At 31.7% G+C, this 18,019-nt stretch overlaps 1 protein-coding gene across 1 annotated transcript in view; it reads right to left on the reverse strand.

The window, feature by feature from the left end:
• The window catches only part of LOC126881138 (uncharacterized), a 79,153-nt gene that overhangs the window by 48,768 nt on the left and 12,366 nt on the right, over positions 1-18,019 (reverse strand). Inside the window, exon 3 of the mRNA XM_050645203.1 lies at positions 11,896-12,201. Coding sequence (XP_050501160.1) covers positions 11,896-12,201 — 306 coding nt within the window. The remainder of the gene's footprint in view (positions 1-11,895; positions 12,202-18,019) is intronic.

An 18,019-nucleotide genomic window follows, 5' to 3' on the forward strand; every position in this document is an offset into this window, starting at 1 on the left:
AAAATAAAATCGGTTTGTAAATAACCAAGAAACTATCAGTTTATTTTTGTTAATTGTGTGTCCCAGACTAATTTATCCAGGCTATATTTCTTAAACGAATTGAGATTTTCGAATGGGACAAAAACTGATCTATTCCATTTGTAATACACTTTCATATGGCGTAGAAAAAATTCATCCCCTAAATATTCATCCGTAACTTACAGGGTGCTATATAAAAAAATAAAGTTAGTGGTTGTAACTAAGGCATGAATATTTGGGGGATAATTTTTTCTACGCCATATTAAAGTATATTACAAATGTAATAGATCAGTTTTTGTCCCATTCGAAAATCTCTATTCGTTTAAGAAATATAGCCTGGATAAATTAGTCTGGGACACATAATTAACAAAACTAAACTGATATTTTCTTGGTTATTTATGAAACGATTTTATTTTCAAAAAATGAGTTGAATAGACGATAGAAGACCACATCCAAAACTATAAAAAAATATGCAGGGTGCTATTAAAAAAATTAAAGATAGGGGTTGTAACTAAGGGATGAATATTTAGGGGATGATTTTTTTCTGCGACATATTAAAGTGTATTACAAGTAGCATACACCACTTTTTGTCCCATTCGAAAATCACTATTCGTTTAAGAGATATAGCGTGGCTAAATTAGTCAGGGACACCCTGTATATTAGTTTTTATTGTGGTGAGGACAGAAATAAAATCAAATTTATAATTGTAGTGAACTTTTAAATAGTTTTGAAAAGCCACAGGTACGTAATTCTAAATGTTTCCGTTGTATTGCAATAAAAAATTATCTTCATACCTATTTGGAAAATGTAAAAAATAATGTACTTACCTATTAGAGTAGGCAATGCTTTAATTTACATTATCTGATTACGAACAAACTTTCTACAAATCTTCATCTAATATATCGTTTTCTTACTCTATATTTTGTTGTATTTTAATATTTTAATTCGACAAAAATCAAACTAATAATTTGATTAAATTCATATAAATAAACAAAATGTCAAAAAGTTTATGGTGTAAACGTCTAGTTGGTGTATATTCCCACATGACATTTACGCGAAGGTGGCGCAGTGAGAAATCGCTTTGACTTTCGATCGACGGCATCGACGGGAAGCGGGTTCGAGCCCCAATGCAAGTTAATATTTTTTTTATACATTTTATGATTGTAAGTATATTATTATATAATTTTTTTCAGAAAATACGTATTTAATTAAAAATTTTGGCAACAATTATTGTTTAGAAATCATTTCTTTGTGGCATTTTTCAATGTGTTTGTGTGTGTTTTATTCTTTTGTTTTTTTAATTTTTGGTATTATTTTAATAAAAATTTTTGGAAAGTAGCAAGTATTAAAATTAGTTTAATATTGAAATTAAATATAAATAAACTATTTAAAGTATATTGATTTCGTTGAAATCATATAATAGAAGTATAACTTCTTACGTGCGTACAAAGTACACACATTCTGTTTTTTTTTAATCCCTAACTTTTATCTGTTATTATTTTAAATCTTATAAATTATTAAAAAATCAATCAAATTAAAATGATATAAGTAACCAGTGTATATCTTCCACATTTACTTCATATTTAACATAACCTGTAATTTTTAAAGCAAATACTTCTTATTGCTACCAAGATGAGTTATTCTGATGAGGAATTAGTTCCATTAGATAGGCATCATCCTGCCTTGAATATTGCCATAAAAGATTTTCATTGCAGTAATAGAGAGTTTTTAAGCCCGTTATTTCAGTAACGTTAAACGTTATACGTTATTCTGCTCATGCGCATTAACAAAGAAATAACGTATTACTTTTTTAGCGGATAAGGTATCCCCTTATTTAGGTAGAAATAAGGTTCAAATAAGGTTCACGTTAAGAGATTACGTATTTGTAAGATTGCCAAATGCCATATATCTTAATATGTAATAAAAAACGAAAAATAAAGTCATATGAGCTGAACCAAAGACAACTAGAATATCAAAGATAGTAATGATGTATAAAATTGTAATCAAAATTTGTTTTTCTTAAAAACTATGAGTTAATAAACGTTTAATATAATCTGCTTGGCAACCCTGTTAAATTACACCACTTCTTGAGAAATCTGACACTTGGCTGAGTTGTTTTGTTAAACTTGGTATGGATGTTTTGTGTTCTTTAAGTATTAAATTGTCTTTGGTGAATGTCTTAATACATTTTCAATATTTTCTTCCATTATGGCAAATAATTTAATAAAATAATTTATAGCACACAACTGCCGTTTTATATGGATACCTTCTGCTTCAAAGATGTGTCTAGTCATTCTAATGGTATGCGGAGGTCTATTATCATGCAAGAAAATTAAATTTTCTCCTGTTGCACCTCTCCAGAGCATAACGACAGTTTATCAACATACCTGTGAGCAGTTAAAGTTGATTGGATGAAAATTAAAGGAGTTTTTTTACGGATCACAATTCCTCTCCAGAACATTACACTTCCTCTTGTATATTTGTGAACAGATCTGACAGTTTTCGTTCTTGCTTGTCTTCCTCGACCTCTACGTACACGATTTCGTGGGTCATCTTATTTTACACAAATCCTGACTTTTTCTGAAAATACACATTGTGTCAATTCCCAATGTTCCAGTTTTGGTGGTGAAGACACCAATTTAGGCGATCAATCTTGTGCTGCCTGGATAACTCAGGAACCCATAACTGTCTCCTGCTGTATACTTCTTGGCACGAACTCTTCTTCTTATTGTTTCAACTGAAAGAGTTAAACCTGTAGCTTCCAAAAGCTGCCTTTGGAGCTGCAGGTGAGAAATGGTTGGGTGTCTTCCAGCTGAATGGACAATTAAACGATCGTGGCGAGCCATTATTACTTTTTGGCAAGTTTCCCTTGCTTTATTTTTGAGCTTTCCTAGTCCTGTTACCTAGCATAGGTTTCGGACAGAACGCCCTGTGTTACGCCTAGCTCTACAGCTATGTCCCTCTAAAAACTTTACTTGCTCCACAAGACCAATAATCTTTCCCCGTTGTAAGTTCTATAACCCCATATGACGTATATTTTCGTTTTTGGGCGCAAAAGTTAGTTTATTTATTTTCGTTCAATTTGCAATTCAAGCAAATAACCTATACCGTACCGAGCTGTACTATCTGATTGTCTTATAGGTTTGTTTATTTTCAATAAAAACCTTTATTCTTCGCAACAATAACAAGTTTTTTTCAAAAGAAATAAATATTACTTTGAAATACATGGTGATTCCATATAAGTTTGGGTGTGTATATATGAAAGAATGATGACGTTAGATGTGAACAGAGATCCTGGTCCTGACAAAATACCTCCTATATTTTAAAGAAGTGCAGTTTTATTTTGGCAAGACCATTGTGGAAAATTTTTAATTCTTCTTTGTATACTGGTTACTTTCCTGATCCTTGGAAATTAAGTTTTTTAACGCCAATACATAAAGCTTGTAGTAGATCCGACATTACAAATTACAGACCAATTTCTATATTAAGTACTATCCCAAAGTTATTTGAAAGCTTAGTGACTAGTGGAGTCCCTGAAGGTGGATATGAGCTATTACCTCCGATTTCGTTGAACCTCCATCGATTTGCATGAAACTTGGTGAGTGATTAGAGGATATCTCAAGGAACAAAGGTGACATGGTGCCAACTTGCGCTTTTACCTTGGGGGTGGATGCCACCCCTTCTCGGGGGTGAAAATGATTTTATTAAAAATAACCCCATAATTCGATAGAGGGATAAATTTCAAGCAAAATTTGTTATATAAAGTTATTAAAATAAATTAAAACTTTTTGAGTTATTAAAGATCCAAGATCTTAATTTTTCTTGTGAAAAATGGTTTTTAACCAATTTTTCATCAATAACTCAAAAAGTGTAAGTTTTTACAAAAAAGTTATTATTATCAAAATTGAAGCTAATAAAAAACGAAATAAACCCCTTACTAAAAAAACCTTTTAATTTTAACTAAAAGTGAGTTATAGGTAATTAAATGTATATTTTTTCGGCGAGTAAAAACTCGTAAGTATCCAAGTTGAAATAACGGGAAATTGATGCATTTTATAACATAAACTTATTAAACATTTGTCAAAGTACTTAAAAATACCTATTAAATGAACCCCAGAACATGTTGATAGCGTTAAAATTTATGCTCCAAAATATTTTCAAAATTTATCTTTTAAAAATTTTTCCAAAAAATGTTATTTTTTTTTAATAACTCCGTTCGTGTTTACGATATCAGGTTTATCTAAAAACTATTTGAAAGCTAATTCCAAGTGCTGTTTAAGCACGTTGAACCTAATCTTTTAGACCCCTTAGTTTTTTTAAAAATAAAAGGTTAAATGACCCCGGTTGCACGGTTCCCACAGCAAAATTTAAGATTTAAACGTTTCTATCTCGGTTATTTTTTTACCCTATAGAAATAGTAAAACAGGTAAAGTATTTGGCACAGAAAAAACTAAAATTTGGTTATATATAATTTTTTACGTATATTGAGTATTTTTGGAGTTATTATCAAAAGAATATGAGAATTACAATAATTTTAAAAATTATGTTTTTTTTTTAATTACATCTTTTTTTCAAAAATATGCATTCTAAACCGGTCAAAATTATCGAAAACATTACTTATGCTAATATAAAGAAGTTCTTGTAAGGATTACTATAAATTTTAATTTTTGTGGAAATGGCGTATGTTTTATTTTTCACTTTTTCCTAAAGAATTCGAAACCGTTCTTTTATTTTCATCATAACTCGCTTAATTTTGACGCTATTACCTTGTTTTGAAGCTCATTTGATAGGTATTTCGAAGTACTTTGGCAAATGTTAAGCAGGAATATTTTATACATTGCATCGTTTTCCCGTTATTTAAGCTTGAATACTTAGATTTGAGTACTCGTCGAAAAAAATACACATTCTTGCCAATAACTCACTTTGAACTAACATTAGTTTAGTTCTTTATATGAGGAATGTATTAATTTTTTTATTATCTACAATTTCAGTAATAATAACTTTTTTGTAAAAGCTCATAGTTTTTGATTTATACGTGAAAAACCGATTTAAAACATGCATTTTTTTACGAAAAAATAAAATCTTTGGTCTTTAATAACTCAAGGGTAAAATACCCAGGGTAAGTCAATATCCAGGGTAAAAGCGCAAGTTGGCATCATGTCACCTTTGTTCTTTGAGGTATCCTCTAATTACTCACCAATTTTCATGAAAATCGATGGAGTTTCAACGAAATCGGAGGTGAAAACCTTCAGTGACTGCACTAGACTGACTGCCTCTCGGTATGTTTCAAATTGTTTCCAGTAGATGAGCAATATGGTTTTCAGAAACACAAATCATCGGAATTAAATCTTCTTTGCTATTTGAATGCGTTGTCAAGTGCTTTGGAGGGTGGGTATCAAATTGATTATATTTATACAGACTTCTCCAAGGCATTTGACAGGGTAAATCATAACACCCTATTGTCTAAATTAGAAGCTGCTGGAATCAACGGGAAACTGCTTGAATGACTGGAAAGCTACCTAATAGGAAGGCGCCAAGTAGTAAGGATCCAGGATTGTCTATCTCAGGATGTAGTTGTCAGTTCTGGTGTCCCTCAGGGTTCACATCTGTAGTTCACAGTTATAAATGATATTGCAGATATAAACTGTGGTAAGCTTTTGTTGGCGGATGATTTAAAAATCTTTTCAAAAATATCTAGTCCTGACGATTCTGAAAATCTGCAATTTCAACTAAATAAAGTACAGGGTTAGTGTAAAGAAAATGAAATGGAGCTAAATGTCAAAAAGTGCCATAAAATTAGTTTTTATCAAGGTAGAACGTATATTCCGTTTGAATATAAACTTGATAACACACCACTAGATTGTGTTAATAAATAAGAGATCTTGGAATACTGTTTGACAAATCGCTAAAATTCGCAGATCATACTGATTCTATTATTTCAAAGGCATTACAGATGCTTGGCTTCATGAAACGAAACTGCTATAATTTTAAAAGTCCCAATACTCTAAAATTGTTATACTGTTGTATATACTGTTGTTATGCTCTTGTTAGACCTCACTTGGAATACTGTTGTAGTATTTGGTCACCTTACTATAATGTTTACGCAGAAGAAATTGAAAAAGTTCAAAATAAATTCCTTAGGTTTTTGGGATTTAAAATTAGAGCTATTAATGGGAGTAATAGGTTTTACAGGTTTATGAAGAAATTAGAGCATATTAATATCAATACCCTAGAAGAACGTCGTTATCACCATGATTTGAAAATTCTGTATAGTTTGTTAAATGGTACAGCAAACAGTCATTATTTATTTCTAAGGTTGGTTTTAAAGTTCCTTCATACAGTACTCGAAATGCAGTTGAAAACACTTCATGTAACATTTCATCGATGTAATTATGACCTCAATGAACCTATAACTAGAATGTTACGTCTAGCACATCAAAATATTGAGAGGCTTAATTTTAGTTTCACACCAAACCAATTTATACGCGACTTGCAACAAATTAATATTGCCTCTTAATTGTTTTGTTTTGTCCACCCTTACCAGTCTGTTTCTAATTTGTTCTGTATGTAATTTATTTCTTTTAACTATTTTAACTATTATATTTTATGTGTTATATATATGACTTATATTTAGTATCTACTAAATTGTTCCAAAATTTGTAAAAAATTGTAACTGTATTGGGCTTGTCCCGTGGAAATAAAAAAACAAGATAATAATGATAATTAATGAATTAACATAAAATGTCCTAAGCAAGAAAGCAGTATTTCCACACATGTAAGTTTACTAGTATAAGGTACTTATTGCCTTTCAATACGACATGCCTAACACCACGTTGAGTTACTGCAATTTTAATAGTCTACCAGACATGGAATGAACGCTTACTGCTTTCTAACTTTGTTAGGTATATTAATAACAGTATAAGAACCCACATAAAAGAGCAAACTCGAAAATTTTAAAATTGGAGACACATACTGCCTTCTTGCTTAGGATGGCAGTATTATGACAATATAATAATTATCAAAATTAAGTAATTAAACAAAAACCAAAGATAATAATTAAAATGTAAATAATGAATACATTCTATATTATATTTAACTCGTTAGATCAAACAAGTAACAAAATGGACTAATTCCAAAAAAAAATTGAGCGAGTTGTCAGAAGAAATTGGAGGATGCCTGAAAAATAGGAAGAAGTCAGAAAAAATTGGAGGGAGATAGATTGTTAAAATAGGAGCAAGGTACATAATTGGTCCGAATTGCTAATAGCCTGCCAAGACAAATAAATATTTTTTACTCCAAAATTAGTTTATTTAAAAAACAACTAAAAGGTATCTTGTATGGTTCATTCCACGAACATACGCCTGTCTTGGATTCGTTATGAAGGTATCAATTTAAAGGGTCGAATATGCTGAATTGTACAATAGTAAATTCTCCCAGTTTTTAAAACACATGGCAGATATAAACCATTGACATAAATACGAAATAAACATGATAGTTTATAGAACTGTTGTTTGTTGATAGTTTATAGAACAGTTGTAATTCAGATTTTGAAGTATGTACCGGGTGTTCACTTATATTTTCCCCCATTTTAACTGCCTATAACTTCGAAACGGCTCAAGACATAAATATGCGGTTTTCGGTGAAATGTTTTATTGTAGTAAAAATTTTGTTTGAATGGATTTAATTTTTTATATCGCTTAAAAAATGGCGGAGTTTAAAAAAAACGTTGTTACTTTTTTTAATGAAACACCCAGTAGGTTTTTTTGTAAATTAAGAGAACGGTCATTCACCTATCCTGTTTCTTAAAATCGATTGTCGAATGACTAAGTAATTAATTTTTATAATGAGAGATGCACTGTGGAAATCGCATAACAGAATATCAATTTGCTTAGTTTGATTTCCACGTTGCATCTTTAAAAATTAATTACTCAGTCATTTGAGAACCGATTTTAAAAAACTTTATATCGCTGGATAGGTGAATGACCGTTATTTCAATTACCAAAAAATATACTGGGTGTTCCATTAAAAAAAAGTTAACGTTTTTTTTTAATCCGCTATTCTTTTCGTAATTGAAAAGCGATATAAAAGATTCAATCCATTCAAACAAAACTTTTACTAAAATAAAACATTTCAGCGACTGGTTATTTCTATCTTATGCCGTTTAAAAGTTATAGGCAGTTAAAAAAAGGGGGGAAATATAAGTGAACACCTGGTATATAATTACTGTCATTAATTTTAGTTTTGTAAACAAATCGGTTTTTGAATAAAGTGATTTAAACGAAGTGTAACAAGACTTCTAAGTGATGACATGGTTTATTTTATTTAGTCGAATATTCAATCAATAGTACAAAAACAAAAAGACTTAACTACTCTCTTATTCTCCTAACGTCCTAAAACTATCATCAACCATCAGATTCACAGCCATAATCAGAATCACTGTCGTCGCTATCCTCATTCGGATGGTAAATTATAACAGGATTAACTGCTTCGATGCGACCTTCGCGGATTCACCATTCTTCAATTAAATTTTCACATTTTTTTACACTTTTTTCCCATATTTCAGGAGTGGCAGTATCCAATGCTTGTTGCCAGGTTTCCAAGACTGCCTCCTCACTGTAACCCTTGTATCCAATATGGTTATCATAATATGTTTTGCATATCCCCCAAATATATTCAATAGGATTGAATTGGCAATGATAGGGCGGTAGTCCAAACACGATGTCCAAAGCTAAGTATGTATAATTTCGTCTACCATATATATGTTTGGTTGTGCATGACTTTTAGCTAACGTTAGTAGTTGAGGCTTAAAGCAATATTGAGGAAATTTAATAGTTTTATTCGTTAACCATTCTTTTATTTTATCTACGGTCCAGGAGTTTGTTGGTTGTTTATTTAAAATTTCCGGATGGTACGAAGCATTATTCAGTACTATAACGGACGGTTCATGTAAACTTGGCAACAGTTTTTCTTTCAACCATTTCAAAAACATATCCGTATTCATATTGTCATGATAATCGGCTGATTTTGATTTTGATGAAAACACTAGATCGGCTCCCTCAATAAAACCACTATAATATATCTCTTTCCGTCGGTATCGGTATGTTTTATGGATTTTGTACTCTCGTCCTGCCAAATTCGTTTGATACCACCTTTAGAAAAAATCCATGTTTCGTCTAAATAAACAAAGGAAGAACATTCTTTTTTAAATTTCTTATAATTCCTTAAAAATTCTGTTCTTTTGTGAACGACACTAGCTCTTTCACACAAAGCCTTTCTATTGTCTTCCTTTTTGAACTTAAAGCCAATCTGTCTCAAAACTCTCAAGAGACTTGTTCTGGAAATTTCAAATGTTTTTCTTTCTTTTAATTTCTCTAGCACTGAATCTAAAGAGACATGTTCTTTCCTTTCACGCATTTTATATATTGTCTCACGGATTTCAAATTTGCAACCTTCGGGAAGATCTACAGTTTTTGGACGCCGGCGAGATTTACATTGTGCGGCATTTTGTCCACGTTTTTCTTTTTGCAAAACTGATTGTAGTTTTTTTTTTCACTAATACAGAGTGCATCACACACACGTTTATGTACGGATTGAACTGGTCGCAAGGGGCCCCCGTTGATTTTCTCAGCAGTAAAATAAGCAAGTACATTAAATATAAAGTTATCTACATCTAAAACACGTCTCGGCATATTTGGATTCAATAAACAAACCCACTAGACTACACTAAACTCTTTCTTAAGAGGATCGGTACGTATTTTCGGCTGCAATGCTATTCAAATGGGGATTCATTTTTTTCGAATCCTGAGAAAACTAATAAGTATTTTTAAAAAATTTAAACGCATAATGAAAGATTACGTTATTAGCGAGGGCCGAAAGTCCCTGAGAACTTCTATAATGTTTATTTTAATAAGTTACAGGGGTGAAAAAACTAAGAGAAAATTTAGTGTGATTTTTAATTTCAAATATCTCATTCAAAATAAACTTTTTATTTATTCTAAGGGACTTTCGGCCCTCGGTAATAATTTAGTCTTTCATTCTGCGTTTAAATTTTTCAAAAATATTTATTGGTTTTTTCAGGATTTGAAAAAAATGAACACAATGCCGTGGTAATATTTTCCAAATCTGTCTTTGTCTTACAACGCACTCAACCGAATATAATATACAGTCAGACACTGACAATCAGTGACAATTTTAATAATTTGACATTGCATCGGGAATATTTTGAGAAATTGATTAAATATTATTGATATATAAGTGTATTTGATAAATAATTGATTTAGGACGTGAACTTAATAAAAAGTTATTTATTGTGTATTATTTGTGGAAGATCCAAGCAGAGAATACATCAGATATATCCTGTGATCCAAGTATTTTGTTGTTAGAGATGTTCAAAATTGTAAGCGTTCCAAAATAACAACATATTAAAAAATCACTTTAACACTTTTCCTCTTTTCTCGATTGATTATTAGTTTTTGTTGTACAAATAAATTATTACAATCACTGAAAACATAGTTAGTGAAAAAATTATCACATTTATTAACTGAATTAATAATTTGCAATTATAAAAATAACAGTTATCCAAGAACATTCAAAAGCCATCTCTTTAAATTAATTATGACATTTTCAAGTAGAATGACATTCTAGTAATGTTTACATATCCACACCAGTGTGAATTTTACTACACGTAATTTGCCGTGTAAAGACAGAAAAAGTAGGGATACACGTAAAATATTTGCGAATTATGTACCCATAGCCTTAAAGGACACCTCTCTTCAGCGATATACAGTGATGAGCGCGCTAATAACTAGCAAAATAGTGCAAAAGATGGAAAACATTAAATTGTGGAATCAAAAGAAATAAAACTAGTAGAGTTGTTAAATTTAGCGAAAGTAACATATAAATTGACATTATATTCATTGTTTCCCACCTTTAGGCGTATCAGAGGAGTATGTCAACTAAAACTGTCACTGTGACAGTGGCATTTCTCAAACTCGTTCGATTCGTCTAAAGGTGGGAAACAATCAATATAATGTCAATCTATAAGTTACTATCGCTAAATTTAACACCTCCACTAGGTTCAACTCTTTTTAGTTCATAACTTAATACATATTTATTTGTATCAGCTTTTCGTAAAAATTTTTGCTATTTTTTGATTAAATTTCACAATAAATTTTTGCGTCTATCTAAACATCTATTGACTGAAATAATTAACTAACAATAGATTCTTTTTATTGGAATAAATATTAGACCAATTTACTTTCATACTTCTAGTTGCACAGTAAAATATTCGTTGTCGCAATAATCCAAAACAGGTGTATGTCCGTGGAATACCCATAGTTGGTTCACTAAACTCAGACACAACTGGCTAGTGATTTTAGTAAGTAATTTTGCCAATTTCGTAAAATTGGCAAAAAAAAATACTAAATAGTTAATAATTATTAAATAGTTAGTAATTTTGCCAATTTTGGTAAAATTGGCCAAAAACAAAAAAATTACCTACTAAAATCACTAGCCAGTTGTGTCTGAGAACCGACTATAATAAGTGTTTAATATAATCTTTTACATGTCAATCCTAATCTATCCTTGGTAGCTGTATTAAAATTTGTTATAGTTTATTATTCAGAGATGTTTGATATAATTAAACATTTATTGTTCTTAAGGTGTAGCTTTGTTAAAACTTATGTAAATGGTTGCTGTTAACATGTTGAGCACAGGTGCACATAACAAATAAAGGGCATCTGAGCCAGGACATTTTAAACTACTTGATATGCTTATGTGCATGTGTGACACATTGTTAGCGTCCTGCAGTACTCAACGTGTTAATAAATAAATATATAATTTTTGATTGTTTTTACTGAATTCAAATTTTAGCCTTACCTCCATCAAATGTGCCAGTCATGCCATCACACTTCTTATAAGTAATATTGAACTTCTGATTGGTAATCAAGAATTGGGAGCCTGCAGTTTGGCAGGACCGAATTTGGGCATCAGGATTGGAACATTCTCCAGTAAATTTAAAACGATTCTGGTAAGCAAAGTTCCAGACACCTTCCAGTGACGAACGACAGTTAACTGGTATGTAGTTTTCAGAAAACAGTGTAATTAGTTGTTGATTTACATCTAATCCTCTACAAACAGTTTCTACTGAAGCTTCTACTGAAGGAGGAAGACTAATGCAAGAAGCTAAAAATATGTGTATTAAACATCTGACAAATGAATTTCATAGTCCAGGATCCCAGGTCCATTTTCACCATTTATTACTAACAAGTTAATTTTTCATGAGTAGCTTCATTTTGACAAGACACCCAACTTTTTTCCGTTTGTGGTAGCTAACAAGGGTAGAAGGGATGAAATATGTTGATTTGACGATTCTCAAAAATTTATTACTGTTTTTTTTTTTGTTAATTTTGAAGATAATTATCTAAATTTGATGAAAAAATATTTGTCCTACAAAATTCAAGGTTTTATCAGAGTCCCCTGTTTCCAATATGAATCAATAACGAGGTCATGAAAATAAATACTAACCATGTGATATTTTTTCTGTTGATTAGTTAATATTTATATATTAGTTATATTTAACAACCACATTGTCCTACAAATTGTGTGGTACGTTATCCTGGTCCTATGTTCAAAAGTTGTTAAACCATAAGACCATTTTTCTTATCGGTAACTGTAGGACAAAGGTATCACGTAATAGGTTAGTGTATTTTTCATCAACATAAAACAATGTCCTACAAGAAAACAGGTATTAAACCGGGAGATATTAACAGAAGTTCAACCACGATTTTCTAAGTCCTGCCCTTTGCAATACTGGAAGGTTAGAGAAGGTACTTAAAATTTGTGGAAAAATCCACGGGTTTCCTGTGACATTTTCTTGTGAAAATTAGATTTTTCATGAAAAAGAAAATTGGGAGTTGCGATGAATTTCTAAGTCCTGCCATATCCATAGAATAACAGGACACTATCTATTTTATGAAGAAAATTTTTTGGGCAGGACGGTTGCAAAAGGACTAAGGGAGTATACAGATATACAAACATGTAATGAAAATAATGAAATTTTCATAATTTTTTAAGTCCTGCCAACTTAATAAATTAATCATATTTATTTCAAAATGACCAAAAAAAATGTTGGCATGACGTCACTTAATGTTTAACTGCACTTGTTTCTTGGAAAATTCTGTATAAAATTTTCACTCTGGTTCCGTGATTTTCTAAGTCATAAAATAAATTTTGTTATAAAATAAATAATTTCAGTAGACATTATTCAAAATGGCAGGATGTTTAGTTACACCTTTTTTACTATATACAGTTAAAAAATGTTTAAGAAAATTCGTGGAAAATTACACGATTTTCTAAGTCATGCCATTTCGCACATATATCAAGAAGGTTAATATAAATCTATTTTCAAAGAGGCAGGATGGTTGTATAGTTATTTCGTATAAAAAAAATTAAATTGTGTGTCTGTAAAATTATTTCAGGGTGTTATACAAACATATTCATATCACCACAATTTTCTGAGTCATACCATGTCGAGTATGCTTAAAAAAACACTAATCTAAAACCGTTTACAACTTGGCAGGATAACCGCAGAGATGAATAAAATTAAAACAATCGTATCCTATTAAATATTATTTTCCTGAATAATGTCTCGGAATTTTTACACACTTTTCAAATCTAATAGCAAACTGTAACATCTTTATTTTAAGTGATTAGATCATATTTTTATCTAAGTAAACGCAATAAAAGTAAATAAACAATTTTTACAATTTATTGGTTATAGTAGGGAATTTACCTACCCATTATATTATACAGGGTGTCCAGAAGTTCTTATAACAAATGAAAACCGGAGATTCCTCAGATAATTTTAAGAAAATTTAACTCAATTCACCTAGTTCAAAAATGCTTCCGTGGAAAGCTAAAGCTCTTTAAAGATGGCGTCTTGTAATTCATCATCGTCATAATTCAACCCGGATCTATCCAATGCTGGATATAGGTCTCCCTCAGTCTTCTCCATGCATTTCTGTCCTGTGCTGTCTGCATCAAGTTTCTGTCGATCTGTTTGATGTCATCAGACCATCTGGTCGGCGGACGACCTCTACTTCAATATGCTTCGTCTAGAACAAGCATATCGAAGTATTGTAATTAGTTTCTTTAAAATAGCTACAGAACGCTTTTATTTGGAAAAACGAAAACTGATACACTTATTTATCTTCCAGAGGTCAATTGTCAATTATCAATTGTCAATTTTTAATACCGGTCATAGGGGTCCGTTTTGGGTACGGAAACTGATATTTTATCGAATAACTTTTCTCTCTAACTTTTAAGCATTTCTGACACTGGATTATTAAATTCTGGGATAGTTTTGTACTAAAAGGTACTTTTGCTTTAACTCAGAAGAATACGCAGTGTTCTAGAAAAATCGATTTTAAAAAATTTTTCGTTTTTTGGTTTTTTAAATTAAAAGAATTTAAAAAAATTCTATTTAGGAAAAAGAAAACTGCTACGTTTATTTCTCTTCCAGAGATGAATCGATTTTATCAATTGTGAATTTTATTACTGGTCATAGGCATCCGTCTTGGGTAGATCAACGGATATTTTATCTCATAACTTATTGGTCTTTAAATTTTTAGACATTTTTGAGAGTAGAGTATTAAATTATGAGGTATTCTAGTACTAAAAGTTACTCTTGCTTTAAGTCGGCAAATACACCGTTTTTTTTATTTTTTTAAAAATTTTTTCAAATTCAAATAAAAGGTGTACAATATAAAAATGGGTGGAAATTGCATTTTAGTGCATAACATGCATCCAAAAGTGCATAAACCTGTCAAAATCAGTGTATTAAGGGCAACATTTTGTTATTTGGGAGGTATATGGAGTTACGAATACGCAAGCAGAACCGACCTCCGAATCACCTAGTGCCCAGAGTTGCTGCTAAGGCACGTCATCTGGAGTTTCGTGGGATATCGGCAATAAATTAAAGAAAACAGATTATTCGAGGGTTTTTGGGATGGCTGAACACAAATATGACATTACAACCGACCCTCGGAGCTCCTGGTGCCCAGGGTGACTGATCTCGAATTTAGAGAGTTTTTGGAGGTCGATTCTGATGGCGTATTCATGTTCAGCAACCACAAAACTCCTCGAGTAATCTACTTGCATCACTTTAGTGTCTGAAAGCCTCGAAATTTAAGAATATGGCGTGTATATTAGTGACCCCAAGCACTGGGTAAAGATTTGTTCTAATGTGACATTCTTGTTCAGAAACCCCAAAAACCACCTGAATAATCTGTCTGTATCAATTTACTGCCGAAATTAATATATAAATATGGTACAGAAAATGCTTAACAAATAAAAAGGTACCATAAAATATCATTTTATTATAATACTAAAATATAGGGTGTCCCATTTAAGAAAACTCAGAAAATACTCATTCCGAGTTTCAACCAACCCCGTATACTAAAATTAAACATTTTGGTATACTATTAATAACTGACAATAGTAGGCTATATTAAAAATCGTTTAAATATAAATTAATAGAAGTTTGGATATCAAATCACTAACAATATGTATAGGGTGTGAATGTTCCTACAAAATTAACAAAAAAACGTAATTATATTTTAAACTACCTCGTATAATATTTCAAAACACTATATTTTATTAAAGAGAACATCGAGTAGAATCCAAAAATGTAAAAATATACAGGGTATTCCATTTAAAAAAACATAAATTTGTGTCACCCTGTGAAAACGGGTAGCCCTGTATATTAGAAAATACTGTTAAATCATAGTCCTATCTGTGGCCCATGTTTTACCTAAATAACTTTTTTCGTATATCTTACGACAAACGAGTAATTGGACTTTGTCACACTAATGCCCCACCCTGTATACAAAATAACCATAAAACTATCCTGCCTCTTTGTAAATAGACTTATTTTAAGATTCTTGAAACATGTGCAAAATGGCATGACTCAGAAAATCGTTGACTTTTTCACGAATTTTCTTACAAATCTAGGACTCCTGCCGTCTTACAAGAACCGTTTAACCTTCCTGCCGAGTACCGAAAAGATATTGATTGTATTTGAGTATTATAACTTTTTAAAGGCAGGACTAAGAAAATCACGGAATCAGGGTGAAAATTTTCCGCAGAATTTTCTAAAGGGCAAGTATACTTAAACATTAGGAGACGTCATGCCAATATTTTCTTTGATCATTTTGAAATAAATATGTTTAGTTTATTTAGTTGGCAGGACCTAGAAAATCATGAAAATTTCATTATTTTCCTTACATGTTTGTATACATATATACTCCGTTACCCCGTTTGCAACCCTCCTGCCCAAAAAATTTTCTTCATAAAATCGATAGTATCCTGTCTATCTACGGATATGGCAGGACTTAGAAATTCATCGCAAAACCCTATTTTTATTTTTTGGGAAAATCTAATTTTTACAGGAAAATGTCATAGGAAATTTGTGGATGTTTCCACATATTGTAAGTACATCGTCTACCCTTCCAGTATTGCAAAAGGCAGGACTTAGAAAATCGTGGCTGAACTTCTGTATAATATCTCCCAGTCTATATGTATCACTAGTGTGACAAGAGTTGTCATTTTCGTTTCCCTATTTGTGATACACTGCAAACAACGCTATTAGCATGGGTACTTGTACCAGTGTAACTCAGCTCTAATAGCAGAAAATAAATTGATTTTTAATTTGATGAATTTCAAATATGTATTTAATTGGAGCACCGGAATAACTTACCATGCAATTTGTAGGACATTTTTTTTTATTTAATTTAAAAGTATTTTACAATCTGTTGAGTGTCAACAATAAACAAAAGTAATGACATTGACTAAGGACAAGAAAGATTTTACCCACTGGTAAAATCAATGTAGGACAACATGGGTGTTAAATTATATAAATATTAACTAACAGAAAAAAAATCAAGTGATTAGTAATTATTTGTCATGACTTCGTTCATGATAATTACATGTTGAAAAGGGGGGATTGTTTGATAAAATCTTGCTTTTTGTAGGACAAATATTTTCTTGGCTAATTTTGATAATCATCCAGAGAATTAACAAAAAAAACCCAGTTAGCAATAAAGTACCCCGCACAAACCTTATGGAAATTAGGTCCCAGTGGATTTCGTTCATACTTTGGGAAAATACTCTTTGAAGCATCATGATAAAAAGTTCTCATGGGCACAACTCAATCGTATGAAGGATTTTCAAGATATAGAGGCACAAACTCGGAAAATTATAAGATTTACTGGGTATTCCAATTCCCTGAGTTACTGGTTATCTGGCAACATGTAGAAGTTTGGATAAAGGAAAAGTATTAGTAGTCTAGGATTTTTTCCTGGCTATCCAATGGCGACCTTTACTTTGACCTTGACCTTCAACGGACGTCATCTTCTAGAGTTTCGAGGGTTTTCGGCATTAAATTGATATAAACAGATGACTCATGGGTTTTTGGGATCGCTAAACATGAATATGCCATCAGAATTAACCTCCGGAGGAAGTGGTGGGCAGGGCCACTGCAAAGGACGTCATCTTCTAGAGTTTCGATGGCTTTCTGCATTTAACTGATGCAAATGAATTACTGGAGGGATTTTTGAGGTCGCTAAACACGAATATGCCACCAGAACCGACTCCCGGAGCACCTAGTTTCCAAGGTCAATGAAAGGGGCTCCTGGAGTTTCGAGGGTCTTTGGTACTACATTAATGCAAACGGATTATTTATAGCTTTTTGGGGTTGCTGAACACGAATATGTGATCAGCACAGACACAGGAGCACCTGGTGCCCAAGACAGGTTATCTTCTGGAGTTAAAAACCTAAGAGTAATCCATTTGATTCCTCCGAAACTCCAGAAGATAACCTGTCTTAGGCACCAGGTGCTCCTGTGTCTGTGCTGATTACGTATTTGTGTTCGACACCCCCAAAACCTATAACTAATCCGTTTGCATTAATGTGGCACCAAAGACCCTCGCAACTCCAGGAGCC

This window comes from Diabrotica virgifera, chromosome 3 (genome assembly GCF_917563875.1).
Source record: "Diabrotica virgifera virgifera chromosome 3, PGI_DIABVI_V3a".
Lineage (NCBI taxonomy): Eukaryota > Metazoa > Arthropoda > Insecta > Coleoptera > Chrysomelidae > Diabrotica > Diabrotica virgifera.